Source organism: Desmodus rotundus, chromosome 9, assembly GCF_022682495.2.
Source record: "Desmodus rotundus isolate HL8 chromosome 9, HLdesRot8A.1, whole genome shotgun sequence".
Taxonomy (NCBI): Eukaryota; Metazoa; Chordata; class Mammalia; order Chiroptera; family Phyllostomidae; genus Desmodus; species Desmodus rotundus.
The window spans coordinates 48,512,751-48,540,377 of record NC_071395.1 but is presented as its reverse complement, the minus strand read 5'-3'; the positions used below and the strand labels follow the sequence as shown (position 1 = coordinate 48,540,377).

General features: G+C 55.0%; 1 protein-coding gene across 3 annotated transcripts; it reads right to left on the bottom strand.

Moving 5' to 3' along the window:
* Positions 1 to 468: 468 nt before the first annotated feature.
* On the bottom strand, positions 469 to 27,627 carry FCHO1 (FCH and mu domain containing endocytic adaptor 1). Of its 3 annotated transcripts, none has more exons than XM_053911940.2 (28): positions 27,554 to 27,627; positions 22,793 to 22,837; positions 21,996 to 22,070; positions 17,836 to 17,927; positions 16,718 to 16,792; positions 15,436 to 15,577; positions 12,952 to 13,104; positions 12,614 to 12,718; positions 11,255 to 11,353; positions 11,070 to 11,166; positions 9,793 to 9,837; positions 9,602 to 9,680; positions 8,931 to 8,955; positions 8,769 to 8,826; positions 8,100 to 8,278; positions 7,992 to 8,016; positions 7,569 to 7,620; positions 6,905 to 6,996; positions 6,234 to 6,509; positions 4,709 to 4,821; positions 4,513 to 4,600; positions 4,264 to 4,372; positions 3,400 to 3,555; positions 2,964 to 3,096; positions 2,368 to 2,567; positions 1,703 to 1,758; positions 1,171 to 1,335; positions 469 to 769 (listed from the first exon to the last, which is right to left on the bottom strand). In XM_053911940.2, the coding sequence occupies exons 3-28, from the start codon at positions 22,020 to 22,022 to the stop codon at positions 747 to 749; spliced, it is 2,664 nt and encodes an 887-aa protein (XP_053767915.1). In that variant the 5' UTR covers positions 22,023 to 22,070; positions 22,793 to 22,837; positions 27,554 to 27,627; the 3' UTR covers positions 469 to 746. The 3 variants fall into 3 exon arrangements, with proteins under 3 accessions (XP_053767915.1, XP_024416673.2, XP_053767916.1); XM_024560905.4 differs by lacking the exon at positions 27,554 to 27,627 and adding an exon at positions 24,376 to 24,441; XM_053911941.1 differs by lacking the exon at positions 27,554 to 27,627 and adding an exon at positions 24,090 to 24,219.

Genomic DNA, 27,627 nt, shown 5'->3' with positions numbered 1-27,627 from the left:
GCCACCAAGCAGGCTCTAAAGGCAGGCTTTTGGCTCACAGCCCTATGGCTTCCAAGAGTGTTTTTCTGCTCACAGTCGGCTCCTTACTGCCTGCTGTATAGTGGGTACTCAACTGATGTTCATGGACTAATTGCTGTCTCATGGAACTCACTATCTCTCGGCCTAGGGTGCCCATCTCCAGCTTGCAAACTCTTATTCACACCTCAAAGCCCCACTTAGAATACCCTCTCCTTAGGAAGTCTTCCTGACACCCGCCTCTGGATTCCTCCAGTCCTCGTTCCTTCCACCAGCCCAGCTCTGAGTCCATGGAGCTGGAGGTGTCTGTGGGGCTGGGGGTGTCCATGTCTGGCTTGTTCTGCCCTAGTATCCCTCTTCACAGGCTAGGTGGGAGGGGTGGGGCGATGAGGAACATTAGGGATGTTAGGTCTCCCCCGGGCATCCATCTTCTCTTCCTCTCCTCTCTGGCGATGGGAAGGAAACTTCCAGCAGCAGGAAAATTATTTTATTAGAAAATAAAGTGTTTATTCAAAGAACATTAAAAGTCCAAGGACCTGTGTGGGAATCAGTGTGCGCGGGAGTGAATCTCAGGCTCAGCCAGGCTGGGCGTGGGGCTCCTCTCCACAGAGTCAGGGCCTCGGAGGAGGCCATGTGCGGACCCCTGGGCCCGGCAAGCAGGCAGGGGCCAGTCACCCAGCACCAGGACTCAGTGCAGAGCTGGGACCAGTGGGCTGGTCAACCTCCCGGGCTCAGCAGCTCACGAGGTACATCCCTGGGGGAGCAGGGCCGTGAGTGGGGAAAGGTCACTTGTTTCTGCCCTGGGATCCCCCAATCTTCCTCAAAACACCCCTTAACTCACTGCCCCATTGGCCCCAGCAGCACCCCCTCGAGGGGGCTGGAGAACCGAGTGAGGGTTTCGCTGCCGTGGGGCTTCAGGCTCCAGGCCTTGGATCTTTGCAAGAACACCCACCCTCCAGGGGACAACCCAGAAACATTCATCTTCCTTCTTGATCCCTCCCACTGGGATCTTGGCCATCCCTCCCTGCCCAGGACGCCCTCCAGCCTGGGTCTCCATACCTGATACCCACCTATCCTTCCCAAACAACCCAAATGCCTCCCACAACTCCTGCGCCCTAGCTCCCAGGAGTGTGGCAGCAGCAGGGTGGGGCATACCTGTGGCAAACCTTCTTTTTACCAGTGACATGCGGTAGCCACTGCCCACCAGCTCCAGGTCCACGCCGGACAGAGTGGCTCCTTCACTGGTGAACTGAGCGGCCACAGGGCTGGGAGTGCTGGGCCCTGAACATGGCTCCCAGCTGGCAGACAGGCGGCCAGAGCCTGGGGAGGCCTGAGGTCAGCTGTGTCCCATCCCTGGCCCCAGCCCCTCTGTGACCCAGGCTCCTCCTGGGTCCTCCACCCAAGTCCTTTGAGTTGTGGCCCCTCTGCCCCTCTGACCTACTCTTGTGCCCCTGAACTCTTTTCCTTTGGCCCCATGAGACTCTGGTTTGTAACGGAGTCCTGCCTCAGGGCCTTTGCACCTGCTGTGCCCACTCCCAGGGTGCCTCTCCTCCAGCTGTGTCAAAGCCCTTCCAAGCCTGTCCACATGCCCACACTTCCCTACCCCAGCACAGCCCTGATTCTCCGCAGTTTAAATAAGCCCTCCCACGTGAGCCCTCTGAGCCCTCACGCATAACCATGAACTCACCCCCTGACTCAGACACATCTGGAAGCTTCCATAGGAACCGCTTCTCCTCCAGGTTCCTGGCATCAAGAGAAGCTTGGTGAGTCTACCCCAGAGACAACATTTAGAACCCAGGGTTCCAGCTCAGTTGCCTCCCAGCTCCATGGCCTGAGCAAGCCAGGCCCCCTCCCCTGCTTCAGTTTTCCCGTCTGTGAAACAGGGGTGGAGAGCAGCTGGCCCCAAGGGGCCCACAGCTTTGTAGCCTTTTTAGATGGTGCATTTGGTCCTATAAATCTGGCTTCTTTGTAAAGGTTCTATCCTTTACAAAAAAACATAAGGCAACATCGGGGCTGGATTAAAATCATGCTGTGACCTTAGAAGAGCAATTTAGCCTCCCTCCACCTCCGTGCCCCCTCCATAAACGGGCATGATGGCAGTCCACGCCCGGAGCAACTGCTAGGAGCCTGAAGCTAATGAGTGCGTGCAGAGCCCATGGGACACACCTGACAAGGAGGCAGCTCTCGGTGCCAGCTATTATTACTGTTAATAATAGCACCCTGAGGTGTGAGCAGGGCGAGCTCACAGGGACCCGTTAGGTCCAGGGCGAACTGTTAGTTGCTTCATCAGTGGGAAGCTTGGGGATCCAGGGGGCACCGCTGAGCCTCTCTTGGGCTTCCACATGCCCTTACCAGATGGCGGCTGGCTGCAGGTGGACATTGGTCACAGGCTCCCCCACAGGCAGCAGGACCTGGACATTGGTGAGTGGCGTAGGCACAGCCGTGGCACCAGGCCGGTAGCTGTATTCCACCGAGACCTGAGTGAGGGTCGCTTCGCACTGCCAGTGGGCGCTCAGCTGCAGAGGCACACACTGGGGCCCCGGGCGGGAGAACTAGAAAGAGAAAAGGAGAGAGACATATACTGGGCCATGCCATCCTGCCACGCCACACACTGTCAACCAGCTGGGTCTGCCTTGCACACACGGCCCCAGAAGGCCCTTTCCTGCAGACTTTTCAGATAGGAGTCTGCATTACATCACACTTCCAGCAGAGGGCAGGAGAGGGCCTCATGCTAATAAAGTTCGTGGGGCACTTCTAATTTGCATAATGATGTCATCTGCACTTGGAAGCCCAGCTTCCTACTGTGTCTACCCCACCACCATTTACTCTCTGCCCACCTTGTCTCCCTATCATTCCTTCCTGGCCCCCTCTGCCCTGCCCATCCTCACACTGCCCCCCACCTACCATCCCCTCCCTGCCCCCTCTCGCATCCCATCCACCCAGCCCACCTGGTACCGCAGCAGCACTAGGTTGTAGTAGGAGGCGGCTGGATTCTGCTCTGCCTGGTGCTGCAGTGCCTCAGTCAGGGCTGTCATGTTGAGCCAGAAGTCTTTGGTCTCAGGGTCGCTCTGGGAGGGGTCACTGCAGAGACCCGGAACGATCACTCCCACACTCAGAAGAAGCCTTCTCGGGGTCCCCAGCATCTCACCTACCCCAAGGGCTTCCTAAAGATGCTGATTTTCTGGGTCACCTTGGGCCCCCAGATAAGTGTGGTTGGTGGGGAGGCAAAGGAGGGCAGGAAAGTGAGGTTCAGAGACGGGAGGGACTTACCCAGGGACACACAGCAAATTCTGGGAGGCAGAGGAGGAAGTTACAGCTGGGGCAGTTTTGGCCCCCACTAGCCTCTGGGACCCCTTGTTCCTGACACCCACCTCCCAACAGTACCTGAAGAGGAGATCGGCACTGGGCTGGAAGTGCTCGATGGGGGCTGTGTGCACCAGACGGAAGCTGAGGACGGGTGGGGGCGGGGTCCCGCTGAATACACGCACAATGCCAGCTGGGAAGGTCATGGTCAGCTCCCCAGTCACTCGAGCCAGGCAGCTGAGTGAGAGGTGAGGGACTGGGCTTTGGCTCAGGGCTCCGCCCGGCACCTCATGCCCCCCTCCTGGCTCCACTGTAGCCTGTGGCTCCCTGGGTCTGCAGAAGCAGCGAGGCCCTGACTATGCCCAGCATCCTTACCCCCAACCTCCTCCCCTTGTGTTCCTGCCTGGATAGCAATCCAGGCACCAGGCAGAATGCACCCGGGGCTGGTGGAGGCAGGAGACCTCCTTCTCTAGTTCTTTTTTCCCCTGGGCCACAAGGAAGCTCACAGCACACATTCAGTTTTATGAGTCCTCAGATTGGGCTTTGGGTCTAAAGTGCTCTTCCTCTTCTCAGTTTGACTGGAAGTTCTTTTCTTCTGGACACTGCCCCCAGACTACACTGGTCCCTCAATTCACCCTTCACCCACCCCCTCTGTGGGCCTGGCCTCTGGTCTTCTTCCCTTCAGGCTGGTGCCCACAGCAGCCTAGGAGGACTTGCTCTGAACTTCGGCCACAATAATGCCCGGCCCTGCTCAAACACCCTCAGTGGCTCCCCCTGCCCCGAAGGACGGGGGCCTGGTTGCTCAGCTCAGTGTTCCCGGCCCTTCCACGGTAAAACGGGTCAGGAAACACACCTGAAGGCTGTCCACGCTGGAACCCAGACGCACAGCTCACAGGGAGCCCTGTTTGCCTCCCACTGTCTGCACTGTGCCCCCGCACCACGTACCTGGGGCTGTGGCCACGGAAGTAGGCATGGACGTACTCAGTGAAGACGGTGGCCACAGGCAGGGCATCCTGGGAGCCCAGGACCACAGGGCTTGGGCCCCGGGAGATCCCTGGGGGTGTGGGGAGGGAATGGGGGGCAGACAGAGAGTGAGCACAGTTTTCAGGCTCCAGAACCTACGCTCTGCCTATAGGGCCTTTATTGTATCACTTAGCCCCCACCCAGACCGGAGAAGGTGAAAATCACACATACCGTGACCTGTCTGGGATGAGAAGCTGGAACGTTCTGGGGCGGTGCTGGGGACTGAAGAGCCCAGTGGGGAGGGGCTCAGAGAATGAGACTGGAAGGGAAGGAGATGCGCTAGGCTGGGAATACCCAAGGAGCAGTGTCCCGACGCTGACCCCGGGGCGACCCCCAGCCCAGCTCCTGCCACTCCCCCTCATCCTACCAGATCCCCGTTGCTGCCCAAGAGGGGGCAGGACACCTTCCTAGAGCGGGGCCTGCGGGGTGGGGCTGCCAGGCCCTCCATGGCTGTAAGGTCGGCAGGTACGGGCCTTGGCTCTGGGGAGTGAGTATGACAAAGCATTGGCTGAGATGTTGCCCGGGGCCTCCTGGGCCTCCCTGGGTTGGAACTCAGCCAAAAACTGGGAGTCAGACTACTGTGGGGAGACCCCCTGGTGGTCTGAAGTTCTGGACTACTAAGACGCCAGACAAGACCACAGACACTGTCCACAACCCCAAGCTCGCCAGATACCAGCCTGGTGGCATGATAAGAGGTGAGCTCCCCATCAATGGTGGAATCCTAGCCAAGGGCTGGATGCTCAGAAGGCAGGCACGCTACAGGGGGATTTGGAAGAGGGTTTTACCTAACATTCAGAGCACATATGAGTGGCCTCCAAACCTGGCTCACCTCTGAGGCTCACCCTTGTAAGTTAACTAACATGGCGTTAACACCCAGGCTCCCATCACTCTCCTGTCTCCCCAGGGTCCCCTGCTCTACTCACCCCCAACCCCTCCCACCGGCTTGTCCAGGCCACCCTCCTTCCGCCTCCAGGGTTGCTCCACAGCACTGCGGACACACTCACATTGGGGATCATTTCCTGGGGTGGGGCCACCCTGTGTACTTACCCTGGTGAACAGTATCCCTGGCCCTAACCCATCAGATGCTAATTTGTCCCCATCCCCCCAGAGGTGTCAATCAAATATCAGTGGTGACCTTGCTGAGTGTCCCTTGGGGACAGAACCAGCCTGGTTGAGAATCGCTGTTCTACATTGAAGCTCAGAGAACTCAACTTGTCTACACTCACTCGTTTGGGCCCTCCCTTGAAGCAGCTCCAACCAGGGTCTTTCCCTAACCACAGGCAATGCCAAGCACCCCACTACCACTGCTGGGGACCTCATGTGGTCACAGCCTACAGTTCCTCTACACACAAAGGGGACTCCACTCTCCTCACGTGACCTCCAGGAGCCCGCTCCTGCCTGCTCTCCTCTGCCCTCCGCCCTCTATCCCTGCCTCAGCTCAGCTTCGGACCCTCTCCTTTCCTCTGCTGCCCTTGGGCAGCCTCCCCATGCTTGGTGCCAAAGGCCTGTGGACATCTTCCCTCCTGTCCCTCCTCCCTGTCCTCACTCTGCTCGAGCTGTGCCAGCCTCGCCACTGTCCCTCAGGGGTCTAGCTGGATCCTGCTGCATTGCGTTTGCATAGGCAGTGCCCTCTGCTGGGGACGCCCTTCCCCCATACCCACGTGGCTTCACCCATACCTCTGCCTACCTCAGCTCACATGTCCCTCCTCAGGGAGGCCCCACCCTCAGGAGCCCCCATCAGGTACGTGCCATCTCCTGCCTTGTTAAATATCCATTTCATTATTGTCCTTGCAAGGGTCGGGTGTGTGGCCCCTGTCTCCAGGGATCACAGTAGGTGCTGTATCTACCCTCTCCTAGGGGTTCCGGTAACAGTTCCCTGCTGCTGGCCTTACCTCCTCCAGCCACGGCCTCCAACCCCCAGGGGCCTGGGGACGATGCCAGGGGCTGTGGCGAGTCCGAGGACAGTAGGGGCCGTGTTCCCCTTGACTCGGGTGGCTGCGCCCTACAGCTAGGTGGGCTCTGTGGGGTGCCTGGGCGGGGGACCCAGGATTCAGGGAAGGGGCCCAGTGCTGTGTGCGACGGGGAGTCCAGGCCAGAGTCTTCCACGTTCTCCGGAGATGAGGAGGAGAAAGGCGAGGGGCTGGAGGTAAAGCCCAGGCTGCTGGAGCCTGGGGGGACAAGGGACAGCCAGCTCCAGACCCCACCCACAGGAAGTTGGGGCCCTCTTCCTGCAGGCCACACCAGGTCTGGAAAGGCCCACCCCCATTCAAAGCCAGGGCCTACCCCTCCACCCTAGGCCATGCCCTCTGGCCACTTCTATCTCCACTGATGTCCCACCTGCCTACCCACTGCCAAGCTCACACCCTAGGGGCTTCACCCTGTCTCTGGCTCCACCCATGCGCACTGTGGCTCTGCCTACCCTCACACTGACCTGCCCCATCAATCTTTCCTTAGACCCACAAAGGACCCCTACACCCTCCCTCCAGCCTGGCCTCCTGCCCACCCAAGTCACCTACCCGCCCTCTGGCCACACCCATGCCCCCGAAGCCCGTACCCCCATCACCTGTAAAATCTTCGTGGTCAAAGGCTGACTCTAGGGGTGGCCCAAAGAGGTTCTTAGAAACCTGCTCATCTGTTTGCAGCTTCTCTGTGCAGCTGGGGACCAAATGGACAAGAGGGTCTGTTCTATTGTTTCCATGCCTCCTTCCAGCCCAGGGCCCTTGCACATGCTGTTTCTGGTCTGGCCTCCATTCTCCCCGATCTCCCTGGGCCCACTCCTGCTTCTCTTCAGGGCTTGGCTCAAAGCTGTCCCCTCACAACCACCTAGGCCCTGCACTTCCAGCCCGGCTGACGTCACCATTCCCGTCTTCCATCGCATCACCCGCTTCAGTTCTTCATAACACTTAGAGGTACTGAACGTGCTCTAACTTATCTGTCATTCTTCAAATCTGAACCTCACACAAAAGGCCTGAGACACTCGAATGTGACTCGGAGGAGGGGACCTATCTGGGCCATAGATCCCCAGAACCCAGAGTGGCGCGAATACACGGCAGGCCCTGCAATCATGTTCATCGCGTGAATCACTAAGTGTCTCTGGACTCTCTTCCCGGGAGAGAAGCCGGGACAGAGACACAGGGAGGGAGCTGAGGAGGTGGAGAGAGACGATGGGATGGCCCCCGCCTGCCCACTTGGGTTGACCCCATGTCCCCCCCCCCCCGTAATCTCACCTGCTGGCCCTCGGGGCAGATCGAGGCCTCTGCAGTTTCCCAGCAGCGTCCCCTACAAGAGAAGGGCCTTCCTGAGCCTTCCCAGGGCCCTGGCTGCAGGGCTCCCCATTCCACAGACCAGGAGACCGAGGCTCGGGGCTGTCCAGCCAGCTGGTCAGACTGACCAAACCAGGCAGAGAGGGACTTAAAGCTGAGCCACACTGTCTCCGGGGTTGGGCTGCTTTCCAGGATACTCCTTGGGGTCCCATTTAATTCTCGTAATGACCCCCTTTCATAGAAGAGGAGACTGAGCGTCGGGGTGGGTGAGCACCTGCCCCAAATCACACAGCAGAGCTGGGATTCAAACCCACACCCAGACTTCCGGCCTGGTCTCCCTTCCATGTTCTCCTCCCCAAACTGAAGACCCCTGGACAGGCTACTCACGGGAAGAATGGCGCTTCATGGTGCCCTATAGACAAAAGGGGTGGTATCAGGCTGGGTGCATCCAGCCAGCCCCCCAGCCCCACCCGGCACACCTCTCCTGCGCCTCACCCCTGGGCCCGGAGGGAGGATGAGGCTGCCAGCTGTGGCCCTGAGCTGCGCGGCAGCTGCCTCGGGGCTGCAGGCTGGGGCCCTGGCTGCGGCGGGCTTGATGTGCACGTAGAACTTGCGGGGCTCCTCATCGTCAAAGTCCGAGTCACTGGACGAGAAGCGGGAGGGCTCCGCTGTGCGTGCACCTCAGTCAAGGGGCCAAGCAGGTCCCAGTGCAGGGCCTTTAGCTAGTCGGCCCTCAAGTCTGACCGTGGCCCTTCTGGTTCAAACCTTTGAGAGCCTGCAGAGTTCTCTCTCACCAGTTGTCACCTTTGGCCCTGACACCACGTTTCACCCCCTCCCCCTGCCCCACTCAAGCCTTTGCACAAGCACACTCTGCCCTAACCAGTGAACTCCTACTCAACTCTTAAACCCCAACACTGGTGCCCCCTCCTCCAGGCAGCCCTCTTCAATCCCCCTCTATTGTAACCCAGCCCCTCCTCTCTCTCTCTTGCTCAGCCCTTACCCCAAAGGGCAGATGTCTTATTTGTATTTGCTTTGTCCATACTAGAGGCTCCGTCCCCCTCAGGGTGCACCCAAAGAGGGTTGCTAATGGTAGAGAAATCACTGTGGACAGAGCTTTATCATTGCTGTGCCAACAACTGCCCCCAGAGGGCGCCAGAAGGATATTGTTCTGGGTCACGTCAGGCCGGACAGTGAAGCCTTCTTCATCCACCTCCGGATGTGGCTGGGGGGAAAGGTGGTGAGTCAGGCTCTTCCCTACAAAACCTCCACTTTTGCCCTGCAGCCCCCCACTGGACTGGACCTGAACCCAGCCCCGATGGCACTCACCGCTATGTCAGGCTCCACGGGGTCTCTGGGGATGGAAAAAGATATGGGTGTCAGCTCCCCTACCTCATCTGTCCCCTTAGCCCCCAACACTGGAAATGGCAACTGAGGGGGTGGGTCTGGGTTACAATAATGTCCTGAGCTGGCCCTGCAGCTGGTGGGATCCTGGCTTGCCTGGGGTGGGAGGCAGTGGACCTGGACTTAGCAGAGCGAGGGCTGTTCTCAAACAGCGTGGCCCTGGGGCTGGTGAGAAGGGCTGGCCTTAGAAGGCATGGGACATGGGGGCTAGCCTTTGAAAAGAGAAGAACCCTGGGCTAGCCTATGGGCATAGGGGAGGATTGGGTCCTAGTGTGGGCAGGGAGGCTCCCCGGCTCATCTTGGCCAAGTGAGAATCGCTGGGATGGATGGAGGAGAGAAATAGAAGGACTAGCCTTGACAACGGGAGGGACCCTGGGCCAGCCTGGGCGGGGTGATCCTGGGTGAGCCTGGGGCAGGCAGCCCCCGGTCTAGCCCTGGCAGAGGGAAGAATTGTGGGCTAGCTTGAGTAGGTGACATCGAGTTGCCTGGGACAGGGTACTCTGTGTCTAGCCTGGAATAAGAATACTGCTGGGCTACCCTCAGCAGGGGACTTCTGGGATAGTCTGGGCCAGGGCTGGCCGGGGGTGCTTCCTCACACAGCTGCAGGTGGCTCGCGCTCCCTCCGGCTCAGTCCTGGAAGGCGAAAGGCCTTGGCTCCCCGCAAACGTTTCATTGCTGAGGATAGATGGCGGGTGCGGCTGAGTCCTGGGGGTACTCCCTTCCCGTTCAGCTCTGCCCCCCTTTTCCCCACAGTCCAGCCTGGGCATCCAGGTCCAGACGTACTTGCCTTCCTGCAGGGCAGCTGCACTGTATGCCTCAAAGTCCAAAGGCCCTGAGAGAGAAGAGATCGAGAAACTCAGCAGAGAGGGAGCCTGGGCCCGGAAGGCCAACAGGGTGCAGATCATGAGCAAGGTGCTGAGCCAGCTGCAGAGGCGGCCATGAGTGGGATGCGCCAAGGGTTCTGGCTCCACCTGGGGATGGAATGGTGCAGGGAGAGGCAGTGGTGATGCCTGAGTTCTACTTCCAGCTTTTCTGGGTGGAACTTGGCTGGGTTGGAGAATGGACCGAAAATCTGTGCAGTGGGCCAGGCTGCAAGTGCCAGGTCAGGAGATGGAACTCCCCTAAGGGAGGCGGGGAGCCATGGAGGATATGGGAGCAGCAGCAGGGCATGACTGATCTGGGGCCAGGGAAGGGCTAGAGTGGGGTACACACAAGGAGGGGTGACCTGAGCCAGGGCTGAGCTATGGAGATAGGAGAGAGAAAGGACAGACCTTAGTGTTTGACTCGACTTTGGGACAGGCTTTGTACCAGCATCTATTAAGCTCCTACTGTGTGCCAGGCATATCCTTTAGCTGCATCAGATTCCTGAACATTCATACCACTGTCAGTTGGGACTAGTATCACCCTCACTTTACAGAGGAAGAGACTGAGGCTCAGAGAAGTCAAGACTCACATCTAAGGTCACACAGCAAGTGATGAAGACAAGACTCAACCCAGGTCTGACCCCCAAAGTTTTTTAATCCTCGCCTGTGGATGTGTGTTTTTTTTTTAATTGATTTGAGAGAGAGAGAGAGAAAGAAACATCAATGTGAGAAAGAAACATCTGTTGGTTGCCTCCCATACGTGCTCCAATGGGGGATCGAACCTGCAACCTAGGTGCCTTGACCGAAAATTGAACCCGCGGCATTTTGATGTACAGGACGATGCTCCAACTGACTGAGCCAGCCAGCCAGGGCTGACCCCACAACTTTTGCTCTCAACATTTCTGGGGTCCTGCATCTGGGCAGTTTCAAATCGGTCTTTTGCTCAAAAACTCGCAATGTCTCCTTTGGGCCCTTGGGGCAAAATTTGAATGACTGAGTCTGGCATTCGTGGCCCCTCTGGTATCTGGTTGTAAGAGATTTACACAGAAAATTAGGCATCAAGTCCTCTTCCTCTGCAGCTGCAGAGTTGGAGTTGTCATCAGCCCACTTTTCTGATGGGGAACCTGAGGCCCAGGGAAGCTCTCTGCTTCCTGAACCCCGTTCTCCCCACGCAGCCGGTCACCCAGATGCCCCGACTCACCAGGCTTCTCCCGGCCCGTGCCCTTGCTTTCTGCAAACTTTTCCAGCAGCATGTCCACACTGATGTTCTCTATATTTTGTTTAAACTCCTCGTGAACCTGGGCGGGGTGGGTGGAGTGTGTAATTGGGCAAAGGCCCTCTTGCTCAGCACCCCCACCCTCATTCTCCACCCCTGGCCCCACTCACCTGCCCAATCTGCACATGAGTGTCCTCCACCGAGTGGGCGTAGGAGCCCAGCAGCGCCTTCATATGCCGCAGGTGGGTCTCTTCCATGGCTTGGAAGTGCTGAGGAAGGAGAGGTGGGGCAAATGGAAATGTGGAGGCCACAGGGAGTCAGCCATGGGACTCAGCCTGATCAGTCAGAATGTTTCAACCCCTTAGCATCAGTGATTGGTTTGGGGAAGAGCCAATGAGAGTCTGCCCTAAGTCATTTGCTGGAACTATAGGAAAATAGACACTTTTATATCCCGAGTCAGTGAATTGGTGGGGTGCATGGGGAGGCGTCTGGTGGCCACTTTGCTACACACACACACACACACACACACACAGGAGGGCATGTCTGCTTGAGAGGGAAGCCCCAGAGAGCAAACGAGATAAAGGCACAACTTCCTGCCAACACCATTTGAGCACCTGGAGCCAGCCATGCCTGGAGCCTTCCCTTCAAACTTTTCAGTTCCATGAGCCTGTATCTTCCTTGTCAGTTTGAATGAAGTTTTCTATCATTTGTAACTTTCTATCACTTGCAAAATTAGAAAAAAAAAATCTTATTTCTAATCCTGAGATTCTAACCTGGGTTTCTACATGCAGATGGACAGAAACCCAGAAGGTACCGTGTCTTGTAACAAGTTCCATAGCTGGTAAGGAATGGGGGCTGGTCCAGAACCCAGGCCTTTTAGCTACCATGAAATGGAGGAGACTCTTACATTCTAAATTCTGCCCTATTTGTTGAAAACTCTAGTCAATAATAATAGAAATAAAAATGATATGTCACAGCCCTGACCAGGTGGCTCAGTTGGTTGGAGCATCGTTCTGTACACCAAAAAGGCTGCAGGTTCAATTCGCAGTCAGGGCACACACCTAGGCTGCAGGTTTGATCCCTAGTCAGGGCATGTATGGGAGGCAACCGATCGATGTTTCTCTCTCTCTCCCTCCCCCCCTTCCTCTATCCGAAAGCAATTTAAAAACTCCTCAGGTGAGGATAAAAAAACGGGGGGGAAAGGAATCTCATAGAGTAGTTTCTATGCACCTAGTACTAGTCCGAAAACTTCACAGTGACTCATTTAATCTTCACTACAACTCTAAGGGGCAGATACCATTACTGTCTCCATTTTACAGGTGGGGAAACCAAGGCAAAAAGATGGCATTTGAAATAATAATATCAACAACAACAATAAGAGCTAACTGGCTCTAGAATTTGAGGGCTTTATGCTTGTGGTTCTGAGCCTCCTGGGAGTCGAGGGTGTGGGAAGCTCTGGACTTCTGAGACCCAAAGCATCCTGGGCCCCAGGACAAGGAGGTCTCCAAGGCAGAGACACCGGTGCGTACCAAGGCGGAGTCCAGCATCTTCTGCTCGAAGTCAGCGCGTGCGCAGTTGTACTTCTCCACGGAGCGCCGTAGGCCCTCTGCGGCCTTCTTGGTTTTAGTCTCTGCCTAGAGGCACAGGGAGGAGACAGAGCTGGGAGGACAGGAAGCTTCCCCCCACTTCCTCCCCCAGCAGGTAGACTTCCTGGGGTGCCCAGGGTACGGTGACCACACTCAGGTTCAACAACCCTAGCTCTGAGATATGTTGTCACTCTACCATCAGGCAGAGCCCCCGTGCCTCGGCAAACTCAGGAGACCAGCGTAGGCTGGTGGGAGCCGGGGACATGCAACCGTGGGCCCACCTTGTCTATCTCCTTCTGGCTTGTGCTCTCCTTTCGCAGCCGCTCCTGGTCCATGCACCGGTTCAGGTAGTTTTCACGGGCCTTGGGCAGGAGCTGGCTGACGCCTGCGAGGACCTGCACCGCATCCAGTGTGCCCGCTGCTTCCTCTTTGCACTGTGAAGGTGGGGAAGGGCAGAACATGGGTGCCACCTGAAACCCCCTCTGGGGAGCAGGACCTGAACAGACCTCAGGTGCAGACCATGAAATTCCCAGCTTCCCAAACACTCCGGAATTCCAGGTCCCACAGAGAACTTTTTCTGAGTGTTATTTTAACATCAAAAATTGTAACTTTTTAGCCCTGGCTGGTATGGGTCAGTGGGTGAGTGCCAGCCTGTGAACCAAAGGTTCACGGGTTCGAGTCCCAGTCAGGGCACATGCCTGGGTTGTGAGCCAGGTCCCCAGTAGGGGACATGCAAGAGGCAACCACACATTGATGTCTCTCTCCCTCTCTTTCGCCCCTTTTCCCCTCTCTCTAAAAATAAATAAATAAAATCTTTAAAAATTTTTGTAACTTTAAAAAATAAATTTGTAACTTTTAAAATAAGTAAATTTACCCATACTTCAAAAAGTTTTAAGGGGTGAGCTCCCTCAAACCTCCCATACCCTGATCCCCAGCCTCCCAAGCCTCTGCCTAGGAGTCCCCATTATTACCATGTATCTCTCCAGAAATAATCGGCACATGGACAAGGAAATGTGCTTGTTCTAGCCCACTTTTTAAATGACCGGTTGCAGCAGTGTGTGCTACTTAACTCACTGGTTTGCCCACTTCATAGTCCCTTCCCAAGACTGTTGCACATGAGCCCACAGAAAACTTCCTTGTCCCCAATTTTTAAAAAATTGTGGTGAAGTACACATAACATAAAATTTACCTTCTTAACCATTTGTAGGTGTACAGTATTAAGTACTACTTACCAACTCCCTCCCTCCGTCTATTTTTTTAATCCTCACCCAAGGATATACTTATTTTTTAAAGATTTTATTTATTTATTTTTAGAGAGAGGGGAAGGGAGGGAGAAAGGGAAGGAAAGAAACAGGAATGTGTGGTTGCCTCTCACACACCCCCTACTGGGGACCTGGCCCACAACCCAGGCATGTGCCCTGACTGGGACTCGAACTGGTGACCCCTTGGTTCGCAGGCTGGCACTCAATCCACTGAGTCACACCAGCCAGGGCACATGCCTTATTGATTTTAGAGAGAGAGAATCACAGATGTGAGAGAGAAACATAGATCAGTTGCCCCCTGTGTGTGTCCTGACCAGGGATCCCAGGGACTGAATCTGCAACCTAGGTATGTACCCAGACAGCGAATCAAACCCGCCCTTTTAGTGTATGGGATGATGCTCCAACCAACTGAGCCACCTGGCCAGGGCCCAACTTCCCTTTTAATTAATTAATTAACTATTTTGATTTTAGAGGGTGGGGAAGGAGGGGAGAAAGAGAGGGAGAGAAACATTGATTGGTTGCCTTTTGTATGTGCCCTGACCAGGACTGAACCCGGAACCCGGGCATGTGCCCTGAGCAGGAATTGAACCAGCGACGCTTCACTTTGTGGAACAATGCACAACCAACTGAACCACACCAGCCAGGGTGCAACTTCCCTTTTAAACAGGGTTGAAAAATCCAGATTTGGGACTTTATAAATGCCAGGAATTACAAGCTGCACCATTCTGGGATCCTGAGAGTCTAAGGCACAGGTGGCAGACACAGGCCCACGGGCTGAATCCGGCCTCCACCTCGTTTCTGCCCGGCGGCAGCGCCCAGCTCTCGCTTAACCACTCAGGAGTGGTTACATTTATACAGTCCTAAAATTATATTCGGCCCTTTGAAGGCATTCGCAAGGCTGATGTGGCCCCCGGTGAAAATTACTTTGACACCCCTGGCTAAGGCTTGAATCTTTCAAGATTCTAGGTTTGAAAGAGTCTAGAAATGTCAAATCATAATGTCTGTACCTTCTAACCATCTAGATCAGAGGTTAGTAAGCTTTTTCTGTAAAGGGACAGACAGTAAATAGGTTTGCTTGTCATAGATGCTCGACCTGAAAAAAGTCCCAGCCACTCTTGCACACAAATGGACATGGCTGTGGGTTGATAAAACTTCATTTACTGCCCCTAAAATCTGAGTGTCATATCATTTTCACGTCTCACAAAATAGTCTTCTTTTGATCCTCAACCACCACCATCTAAAAATGTAATAAAGGTTCTCAGGTCACAGGCCGTACAAAAATAGGGCGGACTGGAGCTGGCCCCCAGGCTGCAGTGTGCAGGCGCTTCTGGTCTAGGATTTGAGTCCAAAATATCTGCCCCTTCCCTGGTCTGTGGGGTTCTGGGTGTGATGTTACAGAATTACCAGAATTCTCAGAGGCACAAGCTGGGGCCTGGTGCTTGGAAGGCCCGGGCTCCTGATGTCCCCGCACACCCCACTGGGCAGTGCCCGCAGGGTACACACCTTCTTGTGCATCTTGAGCTGCTCCTCGCTGTAGCGGAGCACGTCCTTGATGAGGTCTTGCAGCTTCCGAGTCAGCTCCAGGTGGCAGAGTGCCAGCTTGTCCGAGGAGACACGGAAGACCTCCCAGAGGGGGGCAAAGGTCCTGGAGAGGGGCAGGGTCACACCCAGGGCCCAGCAGGCCCAACTCCCTTGGGTCCCCTCAGACAGCACGACTGGCATTGGCTCAGGCACCTACTGTGTGCCAGGCCCTGCTAAGTATCAACACATATTAACTCATTTAATCCCCACTGCAACCATATAAGGCAGATTTGTGAAGGGGGAAACAGAGGCACAGGAGGCTCCCTAACTCAAGCAACGCCCCTCAGCACGTGAACATCGGGGCTGGAATTTACATTCAGGTCCTGAGGCGCCAGAGTCCTCACTTTAGAGTCCAGGCCCCACCTGATACCCAAAGGCGGCTAAGACCCAACCAGGCCAAACCAGCCCTACCCAGGTGGGTAGGTCGTGGGGCCTACCCTCCTGGACAGAATCCCCCTCCAGCTTCCCCACTCTCTTCCCTCCCTGCTGCCTCCATTTTTGTCCCTGACAGAAATTTTGCTCCACGGTAGCCACAGGAACTTAGCAAATGCAAATGGGACTATGTCACATCCTTGTATAAAGTCACCTATGTGGCAGACCCTTGTACCCAACCACCCCCCACCTCATCTCCGCCTCACCCTGCAGCCACGCCAGCCTCCTTGCTCTTCCCTGAGCATGCGCAGTGCATGCATGGCTGCTCCAGGCCGAGCTGCCTGCCCGGGCCTCTGTCCCCGAGACCCTTTCAGGGCTGACTCCTTCTCATTGTTAAGGTCACGAAAGCTGGGCCCCCCCAGAGGAAGTGCCTAATCCCTCATGCTCCCACTTCATTCCCTTCCTAGCACTTTTCACCCTGGGAAGGGACCTTGTTCATGTCCGCAGTTAACATTCGTCTTGTCACACACCCTAGATGCGCATGACGTGGACACGGCGTGAGGTAATTGAGGGTTTTATCGGTCTTGGTGGCCACCGGGTCCCCAGTATCTAGAACAGTGCCTGGCAGACAGTAGGTACTCAGTAAACATTTGTTGAATGAATGAATGAGATAGTGAGTGAATGTATGATATACCTTCCTCTGTCTGACTCACCCCATAAGTGGGGGCTGACTCCCTACCCTACATGTCACACGTGTGAAAAGATGTCCACTGAAGGGTGGGCTCCTGATGACCCCAGGACCCCCAAACCTGGGAACCCCTACTCCACTCACCCCATGGGGGTCCCGTTGCTGGCCAGCTTGGAAAGTTTCGCCATCGCTTTCGAATAGGTCTCCTCAATAGTGGCCCTGGGTAGGAGGACAGGGAAAAGATAGGGAAGGTTCTGGGCCCCCGCGGGAGATGTCCTGCCCCTCTTGGCCTCAGTTTCCCCATCTCAAATGGCTGAGCAGTGGCTCCTAGTGAGGGCGGTATGGGGGGAGGCATTCAGGAAACTCACGGGGGAGGATTCCATCCTGAAGCGATGCGTCTCACTAACAGCCGCGGCAGCAGCAAGGCAAACTGTTTTTTGAGCCCGTGCTATAAACGCTTTACGTGGCTCTTCTCATGTAATTGCAGGAGATGGACTCGGCCTCCCTTTCTCCCCTGCACAGACACCGCTGAATGCCCACCTAACATCTACGCACAGTTTCTTCTGGAACCGCAATCGTGTTTGGGGCAGCAATGCGCCCAGTTAAAACCAATTACCCACGGGGGCCTTTTATGATAGAGGCAGCTGGCACGAGTGGGTGCTTCCAGGGGTGGAAGATCCACAAAATGAGGACTGGCCCAGAGCGTCCTGTGTGGCTCAGACAGTCCCACTTGACAGCCATGAAGAGAAACACCTGGTTACAATGCTTTCCACTCTGCCCAGACGTAACAGGCATTCAGCTCCTGAGTGACCATGGAGCAGGAGGTTCACTTGCAATTTGACTTTATTATGTTTTCTGGGATACTAACATCAGCACACTTACATACTGAGATGTAGATTATTTTTCACACGTGTTTCCTTTTATCATACTTAGGGCATGAGACTGAGGTTTCAAAATTCAAATTTTCAAAATTTCAAATTTCAAAATAGTGTAACCTTTAAGTAGGTTACACTACCGTCTCTGCGGGAGGCGTTAGAAAACCCGGGGAATGCTATTCACAGAGGGTCACGGTACAGAGAGTATTGGAAACACTGTATTTGCAGGTCTCCAAGCACGTTTGGTTCCTGGAGCCTGCAGGGATCTGGACTTGATGGGGCACAGCACAGTGTGTCTCTGAGGCAGGATGGGCGAGGTCACAGGTGGGCGAGGCTGCGCGGACTGTGGAATGCGGCCATGTGGTAGGTAGGGTGTGGGAACCTCACCTCTCTCGGATGAAGTCCGCCAGCTCCTTGGTGGAGATGGGCCCCTGCTTCACGCTGTGGTACAGAACCTCAAAGCCATGGTTCTTCTCCCCCTGCAGAGAATGGAAGTAGGGATTGAAAAAGGGATGCAGAAAAATATTAAGGTTGCCTAGCAACATGAGTGTAAACAGAGGAACCAACCAGCAGAAGTCCATCCCTTTGGTTGTAGGGGTTAGTTCATTCCTCCCTCCACACACAGATTGGTGAATGGGCATTAAGTTGGCGTAATCAGAGAGAAGCCTAGGACTCTTGTCCCGTAGCTGAAGGAGATTCATCCTCATTCGCTAGCTGCCTCTCTCTGTTTCTGTCTTTCTTTGTTTCTCCATCTCTTTCTCTCGCTTTCTCTCTGAGTCTCTGCCTCCATCAGTCTCTTCCCCCCTGTTTTTCTCTGTCTGCGTTTTTCCATAAATGAGGACTTATATGGGCACAGGAAGTATTGGAAGCTGAATAGCATCCATGAACTTTGGGAAAAAGCTGAACCTGAAAGAGTCTGAATAACAAGCATGTTGAGTCGAGTTGCTGGATCAAACCAACCCTGAAAGCCACATTACCCCCACAACAGTTCAATTTTGTGAACCAATACGACCACTGTCATGTAAGTCACTGTGGTCAGTTTTCCATTCTCTTTAAAGTGTACACCCCTTGTCTGAGCCCCCCAGAGCAAGGTCTGCATCTGACACCTCTCTCAGGACCTAGCGCTGTCCAGTTAGGGGTGGGGCACAGAAAGGCATTTACGTTTGTTGAATAAATGAACAAATGAGTTATTCTGCTGTTACCCGGTACTGGTGGGAACAGAGTGTCTACCCCAGTGCCTGCTGGTAGAAGTGCTGCATTGAATAAAACCTTTTTCATCCCAGTTCTGGGGTCACCGCAGTGGGGGAGGCCAAGGCTGTGCTGTGTGGTCCGGGCAAGTCACTGTCCCTTTTAGTGGACCCTCATTAAGAGGGGGCAGGGAGTCGTCTACCTCTCATAGGAGGATGAATCAGGGTCCCCCAACACCCCAAGGCAACCCTAGTATTTGCTAATTCACGGCATAAGTTAATGTTTTGCTTTAAGTTTGGTCATATTTCTTTTCCAAAGACATGTATTTAAAAGGGCAACTTTTCTCACTCTTCTATGTGGAAAACCAGGACCCCATGCCATAATGAAGGGAACAGGAAAAAAAATAAGGCCACAGCTATGTTTTAATGCCACCAAATCCTGTCACATGGAAGGGCATCATGGGAGGTCAGCTGGGGTCCGAGGCAACTGGAGATATTTTAGCACCGAACGGGGGCTTGTAGTTCAGACTGAAAGAAGAGGCTCCTGGAGGGAGCCGATGTTCTTTCACTGCCAATACCAATTGCTGAAGCAACCCCTTTAGCAGCACTTTGCAGGCCCTCCGTAAATGGTTTCCTCCGTCCTCCTCCAGTTTGTGGGGCTCACCTTCCCAGTTACCTGGAACTTGAAGGCTCAAGCCAGAAGTCACTACCAGTTGACCCCATCTTGCTGCACAAATGGAGACACTGAAGCCAAGACTGGGGTGGACCCAGGACAGCTTCAAGCCCAAATCTCAGTCATTCCTCATTCGAAAATCATTAACGGCCCCCTATTGCCCACCAGCTGCTGAAGTCCAGAGCCCTTAGCCTGGAATTGCCTTTCCAGCCTCATCTCCCAGCTTCCTCTTGGCCTCGCGCTCAAAACAGCGACAGGCGACCTGCTGCACCTTCCCGCCATCGCACTGTTCCGCCAGCCGGCTCAGCAGGCTGCATCTCTTTCCACCCACCCATCCTTCCACCTCTCCAGGATCCTTGCCAGACCTTCAAGACGTCCCTCAGACTGCCACTTCCCTGAGCTTTCACTGTTGATCCCCCCAGCTCCCCAGGAACCTGTCTCCTCTCTTTCCATGTCTGTCATTGCACTTTCAAGTTCAAGAGTCAAAGCCTCCTTTTATGCACTGCATCACTTTGGGCTGGTGACTTCACCTCTCTGGGCCTCAGTTTCCTCATCTGACAAGTGGGGACAATAACAGTACTCACCTGCCAAGGGTTTTGGTGACAGGAGGCTGGCATGGTGCTGGACACAGGGCGCCCTGCACGGTGGTGAGTGCTCAGCAAACAGCTCCGGCAGCCCCCACCAGCCCCAGCCAGGGGATCCTCGGGTGAGGCTGTGCCAGGCACCACCGCCTAGGCCAGCATCTGGGGCTGATTCAGAGCCAACTGCTGGCCCATTTCCCAGACCTGGCAAAGCCCCCAGCTGTGTCTGCCTCCCTTGGGCTGGGCTGGCAGCTAAGGGTCCAAAGCGGGGCTGTCTCAAAACTACATCTCCCATCAGAACCTCTGGACTCTAGTGTTGCTCCCACACCAGTCTCAGAGACATATTTCTAACACAGCTTGATCATGTTCCTCTCCTGCTCGCACTCCCCCCATGGCTCCCTAGTGCCCTCTATGCCTCCAGCCCTGCTCTGGCCCAATGGGACTAGAGCATCCCTGTCTGGCTTGATCTCCCTGACTAGAGCCTCCTTCAGGCCAGCCAGAGCCCCAGCATCCCCCAGCAAAGACCTACCAATACAAACAATAGATTAAACAAAACATTGATTGAAAGAAACAAACATTCCAGAGGTGCTTCCTGGATCCCCGGAAGGCAGGAATTTCATCAGCCTTTCCCAGATGTGGAAACGGAGGCTTCGCTATGCAAAGTCACCTGCCCGAACACTCCCAGCAGAGTCCAATTCAAACTCCAAACTCAGAGCTCCTATTCACTGTGCGCCAGACTATTTTTGGGTGGGGGAGAAGGGTCGGGGGTGGTTTCTATTTTCTATTTGCCGATCTGAATTTTCTGCAGGAGCTTGCATGCCTCATGCAATTAAAAAGAATTTAAAATAAATGTAGGTGCTTCATGCCATTAAAATAAATTTTAAACAAATGTAGGAGCCAACACGTGAGCAACATGACTGACTGATCCTCAACCTGTCAACCCCCTTAAACAGAGTTGCCAATGGGCTCAGAGAGAGGCAGCTCCTCACTGGGGTCACACAGTCATTCAGAGGCAAATCTGGAGACTCTGACCCTTGGGAAGGGGGTGGAGGTCAGGTTCCCACAGCTGGCAAGGGGGTGTGCCCCTTTAAGAAAGCAAAGCCAGTAAGAGGAGCCCCAGCTGGGGAGGAGAAAGGAAGGGAGCCCAGCCGTTGCTAGGTGCAACCAGTTGCCTAGCAACGGGCTTCCTCTCTGCAAGCTCAGGGCCTGCAATTGGGGAAGGGGCTTTCTGCCCTGACCCTTCCTGGACTCTCTCCTGTTCACACATCCTCTGTGGCTCCCCATTAGCCTGGCCTTGTGGTGGGAGTCCTGTACCCTCCACTAGCCAGTCAGTGTCACACCTCTGAGCTTTTGTCCAGGCTGTTCCCTGTGCCTAGAATGCCTTGCTGACATCCTGGAAAATCTCAGCCTTCAAAGCTCACAGCAAACAGGGGTCTGTGTCCTGGCTCCTTTTCTGTGTGTCTCCAAGGTACTGCAGGACTGGGAGTATCTGGCTGGCTCTGTGTCCCCTAAACTGGGGGCTCCTTGGGGTCAGATCTGGGATGGAGCCTCTTGAGGGGGCAGCATCCCCCACAGTTGGCTGGGTATGGGATGCTGGTGGCCCAGAGGGAAAGTATAAATGAATGAATGAAAACAAGTCCACTTCACTTGGCCTGCTTTGGGTCATATATGTGGTCCCCAGCTCAGAGGGCAAATGGGTGAAGTGGTCCCTAGAGGTCAAGCCATGAAATTCCCCCAACTCTCCCGGATGGGAAAGACATGGAAATCCCCTGGCTGGAACCACACTGTATCTTGAAAGTTCACTCTGACCCTGGGTTTGAGCCCTGACCCTGAACTTTCTCACTGGGAGACCTCAAGTAACAGTCATACTCTGACCTCAGTCTCTGTTGTTCAAGCTGTGACTTGTCCAAGGTCACAAGGCCCATTTGGTCTGAGGGGGTATAAATTCAAACCCAGCTTGACTCTTCCCACCTCAACTTCTATTCCCTACAGATGCTCCACTTATGAAAGATTCTGCCCATAATCTCCCAGATCTCCCCACCTCCATAAAAGTATACCACAGTCCTTCAAGGAGCCCCCACCAAAATAAGAGTAGGTCTTACTTACCCAAAAATGCTCCCCAAAATACGACATCTTGATGGTCTCTGTGGGGACCCCTGCAGGCTCCTGTCTAGTTCCTGTCTAAAGAAAGAGGCAAGTTTGAGTTGCAAAGTCATAGCTGTTTTGGGCCTGAGGAGGGGAAATTCCAACTGTCCTCCCTGTAGGGGCGGGGGAGAAGAGACGGTAGAGGAACCAAAAGCCCAAAGGCTGGGAGCATGCCAGGGCTCCTGTGATGACTCAGTTCCAGGCCTTACACCCGAGTTGCTCCCAGTCTAGAAGGACAAAGTTGGATATAGATGCCCCAAATCCTGTGGGGTTAGGTGGAGGGATAGGGACTGGGGGAACCTAGTCCAGAGGATGGGGCAAGGGAATTAGGTTCTTAAGTACAAGTAGGAGTTCATTGTTGGGGAGGCTACTGGATGAGCCCTACCTAGCCTGGGAAGTTCTGGGCTATTTTCTAGATGGGAAAGCAGCCCCACCCCACAGGGCAAACCACTTGCCAAGATCACACAGTCAGGAATGGATAGTGGATTTGCACCCTGGGCCAGCTGAGTCCAGACCTGAGCACTCAGCTCCACACTGGGCAGCTCCTGTGGGAAAAGGGTCTGGTGAGAAATGAGCACCGGGACTGTGATCAGCCACGTGGGTATCTGGGTTCCTTGGGATCCCCTGAATTCCTCTATAGCACTGTCCATCTCATGCACACTCCTGGAACAGAGAGCTGACCCCTCACCCTGGTGACCCAACTGGCATTGGTGACCCCCCATGGGTCCCAACCCTGCCCCCTGGAAGCCAGTGTTCACCTGGTATCGGAGTTACTGTCCAGTCCTGTCCCTCAGTTCCCCCATCTGCAAAACAAGAGAGAATGCCTATAAGGAGTCTTGCTGGGGGACCCCACATGTCCCTGAAGAGGGGGTGGGCCAAGCTGTCTGGTGACGAAGGGACATTGGTGTCCTTGGCACATCCTCGAGGCTGGGCTTGTCACTGGAGCCCGCAGGCCCCATCCATAATTCATGACTCCGAAGGCAGCTCAGCAGCAGCTGGGAGCCCGGGAGGTACAGTGGCAACAGGGACAGGGCTGGTGACCGCAGAATGGGAAAGCTCCCTGGACCAGGAAAGGACTGAGCTAGGACCCTGGACAAAGCTGTCCCTTGCTGAGCCTCAGTTTACCTAATTTTAAAAGTGAGTTTAACTTGATTCATTATCATAAGGCCCCTGTCCCCTGACTTCACCCAGCACCCACCTGGCCAGGACAATGCCAGGGTCTATGAGATGATCAGCCCTAGGCCTGGTCCCTGAGGAGCCTCCCGCTCTGGGGGAACAGAGCTGGACACAGACACCCTGGTATTGCAGGGTCAGGGCTGGACCAAATGGAAGAACAAAAACTGGGGGAGCCTGGGCTAAAGGAGCAGGGTATGGGTGTTGGAGTTTTAAAGTATGAATAGGAGTCCAAGCAAAAGAAATTATTTGACTCAACAAACATTCCCAACAACCACCCTGTGCTGGGTGATGCTGGGGCTCCTAAGAAACTTCAGTTGCCAGCACAGCCCCTGAGGAAACCCAGTCTTCAGGGGGCATGCTAGGCTGACACCCCCAAAAGGAAAAGCCTTAAATTTCAATCTCATTTCTTTGTTTCTGGCCACGATCTAGACTCTGAGCATCTCTAAGTCCCTTAGAACTATGCAGACTGACATAGGAACCACTAGCCTCACGTAGCAACTTAATTTCAAACTAAGTAACATTGAATACAGTTAACCCCCCAGCTCCTCAGTTGTGACAGCCTTGCTTCCGAGACTCAGTCGTCACCCGGGCCTGGCAGCTGCCATACAGGACAGACAGACAGAGTTCCACAAGACAGTGCTGCTCGAGAGGATCTGAGGAGCCACCAGGCCCAAGTTGCACCGGAACCAAGAATCTCACTACTGATTTTACAACTCTGATTGGACAAACCCCCGCCCCGCCACACACACCGAGGGTGGTATGTATATGGCACTGCACCCAGCTCCCTACAGGTCCCTGTTCATCTAACCTTCACAACCACACCATGAGGCACAATCCCAGTTTTAAGTGAGGAAATTGAAGTACAGATTAGTCACTCACTGTCCCCAGGTCACTGTGATTTTGTCCCTGGTCTGTCTGCCAAAGGACTCCTGTTCAGAACCACCATGGGTGGCTCTGGGTCTCCATATCCACTCTACTGCCTGGCAACCCACCACACCACTCAGAGCAGTAATGGGGGGCATCTCCCCGCCTTCCTTAGGCCTTGGCCCGGCACAGGAAGTGACACCTGCTGTTTCTGAAACCCAGGAAGCAGAAGGGCATCCCTTCTGTTCCTGAGGGGGGGAAAGAGGGGCAGCAGGGACTTCCCAGCAGGGATCAGACTCACCGAACAGGGCAGCGAGTGGGACTTGGCCCCAGTCAGACAGGGCAGGCACCAGAGATAGCCACACAGCCCCTGCCACTTCCGCCAAGCAGGGGCCGTGGGTGTGAGGGACAGGAAGCACACCCGCCCCACCAACCGCCCAACCGCCACCTCACCTTCCCCTCCCAGAGCAGTACCCTTGGGACCTCTCTGGAATTGAGCAGGCCATGGATGGGTAAACTGAGGCCCCTGAACCTGCAGGCTTCGGCCTGGGGCTATTATTAGCCAACAAATCATAATCATGACAATTGTAAATTAACAGAACCCACAAATTGAGTGCCAACCCCTGGCTACATGTTCCACTCTCACCATCCAGAGGTGGGCCCGCAATGCCTGCTGCACAGGTGAGGAAACCGAGGCCAAGAGAGGGGAGTCCACACACCCAAAGTTGCACAGCTAATGAATGGCAGTGCTGAGACTCAAACCCAGGACCGCATTAGAACTTGCACACTGGCTAGAGGCACTTTTGCCTTCCTGGGCCCCCTGCTCCATTAAGCAAAGAATTTGAACTATACTTACAACTGCATTGGCATAAAGACAAATATATTAATATCACATATTTAAATGTTTTCTTTGATTCCACGGCTCATTTTTTCCCCCTTCTGATTTTAAAAGAGGTTAACCCATCTTCACGGACACCTAAAAGCACTGTGTTGGAGACACGGTGGTCACTGTATCTGACAAGAACCCAGACTTGCCGGATCCCGGGCCTCCCTGACTCTGTAATGCCAGTGTGGAGCCCAGAGAGGGACAGGGACTTGCCCAAGGTCAAAGAGCAGATTTTCAGCCGAGCAGGATGACCCCATCTTCTGGCTACTAGAAGTAGGGAACAGGGTCCTCCCTGGGGGTGTCTGACATGAGCCCTGACACCTCCTGGAGATGAATCCTGTCTCCCCGGCTCCAGTTCCCCAAAACTTGGGGCTCTGCACCTGGTCTAGTATGAAACCAGGCCCAGGATAGGAGCCCAGTCAGCAAAGAAGGCTGGACTCTTGCTCCTGGCCTCCTGCTGGGTGACCCTGGGACACCCTGACCTTTCTGGGCCTCCTGAGTTTTGTAAAACAGGATCTGAGATTTTGCTCCCCCTCAACTCCAGTTCGCCCACAGTAGGGCCAGTTGGGGGTTTTCGTCTCTATCTGGTGACCAGCCTCTTGGCCATACTTTTTCAATAACCAGTGGTCACATGCTTCCTCCCTCCAGGTTCAGCCACCAGAGCTGTGACCATTTACACACTCTGGCTTGATTCTCACAATGGCACTTAGAGGCAGTGCATCCTCTTGGTCATCAAATGGGGGGACCGAGGACAGGCCCGAATTACACAGGAATTGAGCCACTGAGTAGGCATCTGAGCTCACGCAGGAATTTTTCAGTCCCTCCCAGTCCCCCCCGCCCCCCTCCATCACTTTATTTGGCAAACACCTACAGAGCGCGCACTGTACCTGACTGTCAGGCTGAAGACACAGCAGGTGCCACCTTTGCAGACTCCCCCCTCTCATCTCCACACATAGTCATCAGTGACCCCATTTATGATCAGTAATATTGCAATTAGCATTATAATGATCACGTCTGTATTTATAGCACTCCCATCCTCCCACAGTCTCCTTTGATCTTCTGAAAAGGATTTGGCCCATTTCACAGAAAAACATACCAAGGGGCAAAGGGCCAAAGCTACACACAGGAGAACCAGATTGGAACCTGGGGCATTGGAATCCCAGCAGTGTTCACCCCTGTGTCCACTACAGGGACAGAACTTCAAAGGGAAAGGGGACAGGCTGGCCTGGCATCTCCTCCTGCCTGGGACCCTGCCCAGGCACTGTCTTGCCCCTGGCGTGGGTGACAGTATGTGGGTCAGGGTGTGCCCCAGGCGGGCCCCACAGTGAGACCTGGGTGGTAGATTCCCTTGCTCCAACCATTGCGACCTGGTGATATAATTTCCTGTCTGGCAGAGTAGCCTTTCCAGCAATGCCAGAGTGTGATCATCAACCCATTTTGCAGTGCAGTAAACCGAGGCCCAGGGGTCAGCAAGGCATGTGGGGCAGGTAGGGAGGGGTCTTCAGACCCATTGCTCTCTCACCCCCAAACCACCATCTTAAGTAAAAGGGCGGGGTCAAGATCTGGCAGAAGATGGGGGTGGATGGTTTTCAGAATCTGTAGAATACAGGCTCCGAAGCCCCCAACCCCATTTTCAAAGAAGAAAACTGAAGCTCAGGGAGGTGCTGTCACTTGCCCAAGGTCACCAGTGAGACAAGTCCATCCAGAGCCATCTCCCGGTCCCCACTGCAATTGGGGCAGAAGACTCCTGGGATCCGAGGCAGATGGAGGGGCCACCCACCCCTCCTCCACACCCCACTCACAGTCAGCCTCCAGCATGATCCTAATTTACCTCAATTTATTTTAATCCCCGGGAACAGATGCTCACTGCCCAGCCCCCACTGAGGAAGGGACCACTCCCAAGTCTACTCCAGGCCCTTCCAGGCCTGGCCTTGCCAGCCAGACCCTCCAGGCACCGGACCCCACACTAACCCCCTCCCCAGAATTCCAACCTTGGGGTCCTTGAAGAGGATGTCAGTGAAAGGCCCCCCGTCCTATCCTTGTGATTCGGGGCTGGGATAGGACAGTCAGCCTACAGGAGGGGCCCAGGGGACCCCCCAGTTCTTCTACCGGGACCGGAGCAGTGTTAGCAGTGGAGAAAAAGGGAAGGAGGTTCATCTCGGTCCCAGGAGGGTCTGCAGGTCCCAGCTGGGAAGAGGAAAATTGGGGGTGGCCTCCACTTTGGCTATTTTGGGTCCCAGGCTGGAGGGGGAGCAGCGCCCCCATCTTTGCAGCCTCAGAACCTAGACCAAATCCAGGCTTAGAATAAAGGGATTTGGGGAGGGGTCTCAGCCGCCCTCTCGTACGCTCCGGTTCTAAGCCAGCAGATGGGGACTAGGATAGGGGTCCCTATCTCCTTCTGCGGACTTCTAATTACCACCGGGGAGAGGCCGGGGCGCCCACCGTGCAGCCCACCGAACCCCTGTTCGCCATCTCCCCAAGCCCCACCGCGTCTTTGCCCCCCATGGCTGCCAGGACTGGGGGGCACGGTGCGTGCGCACGCGGGGCTGCGAGGGCCAGGGGGGATTGGTGGGAGTCTGGGGACAGCACTCACCTCCCGAGCTCGGGCCGAGCCCCGCGCCCGCCGCCACCTGCGGCTCAGTCGCTGACATCCGAGCCAGCCCCGCC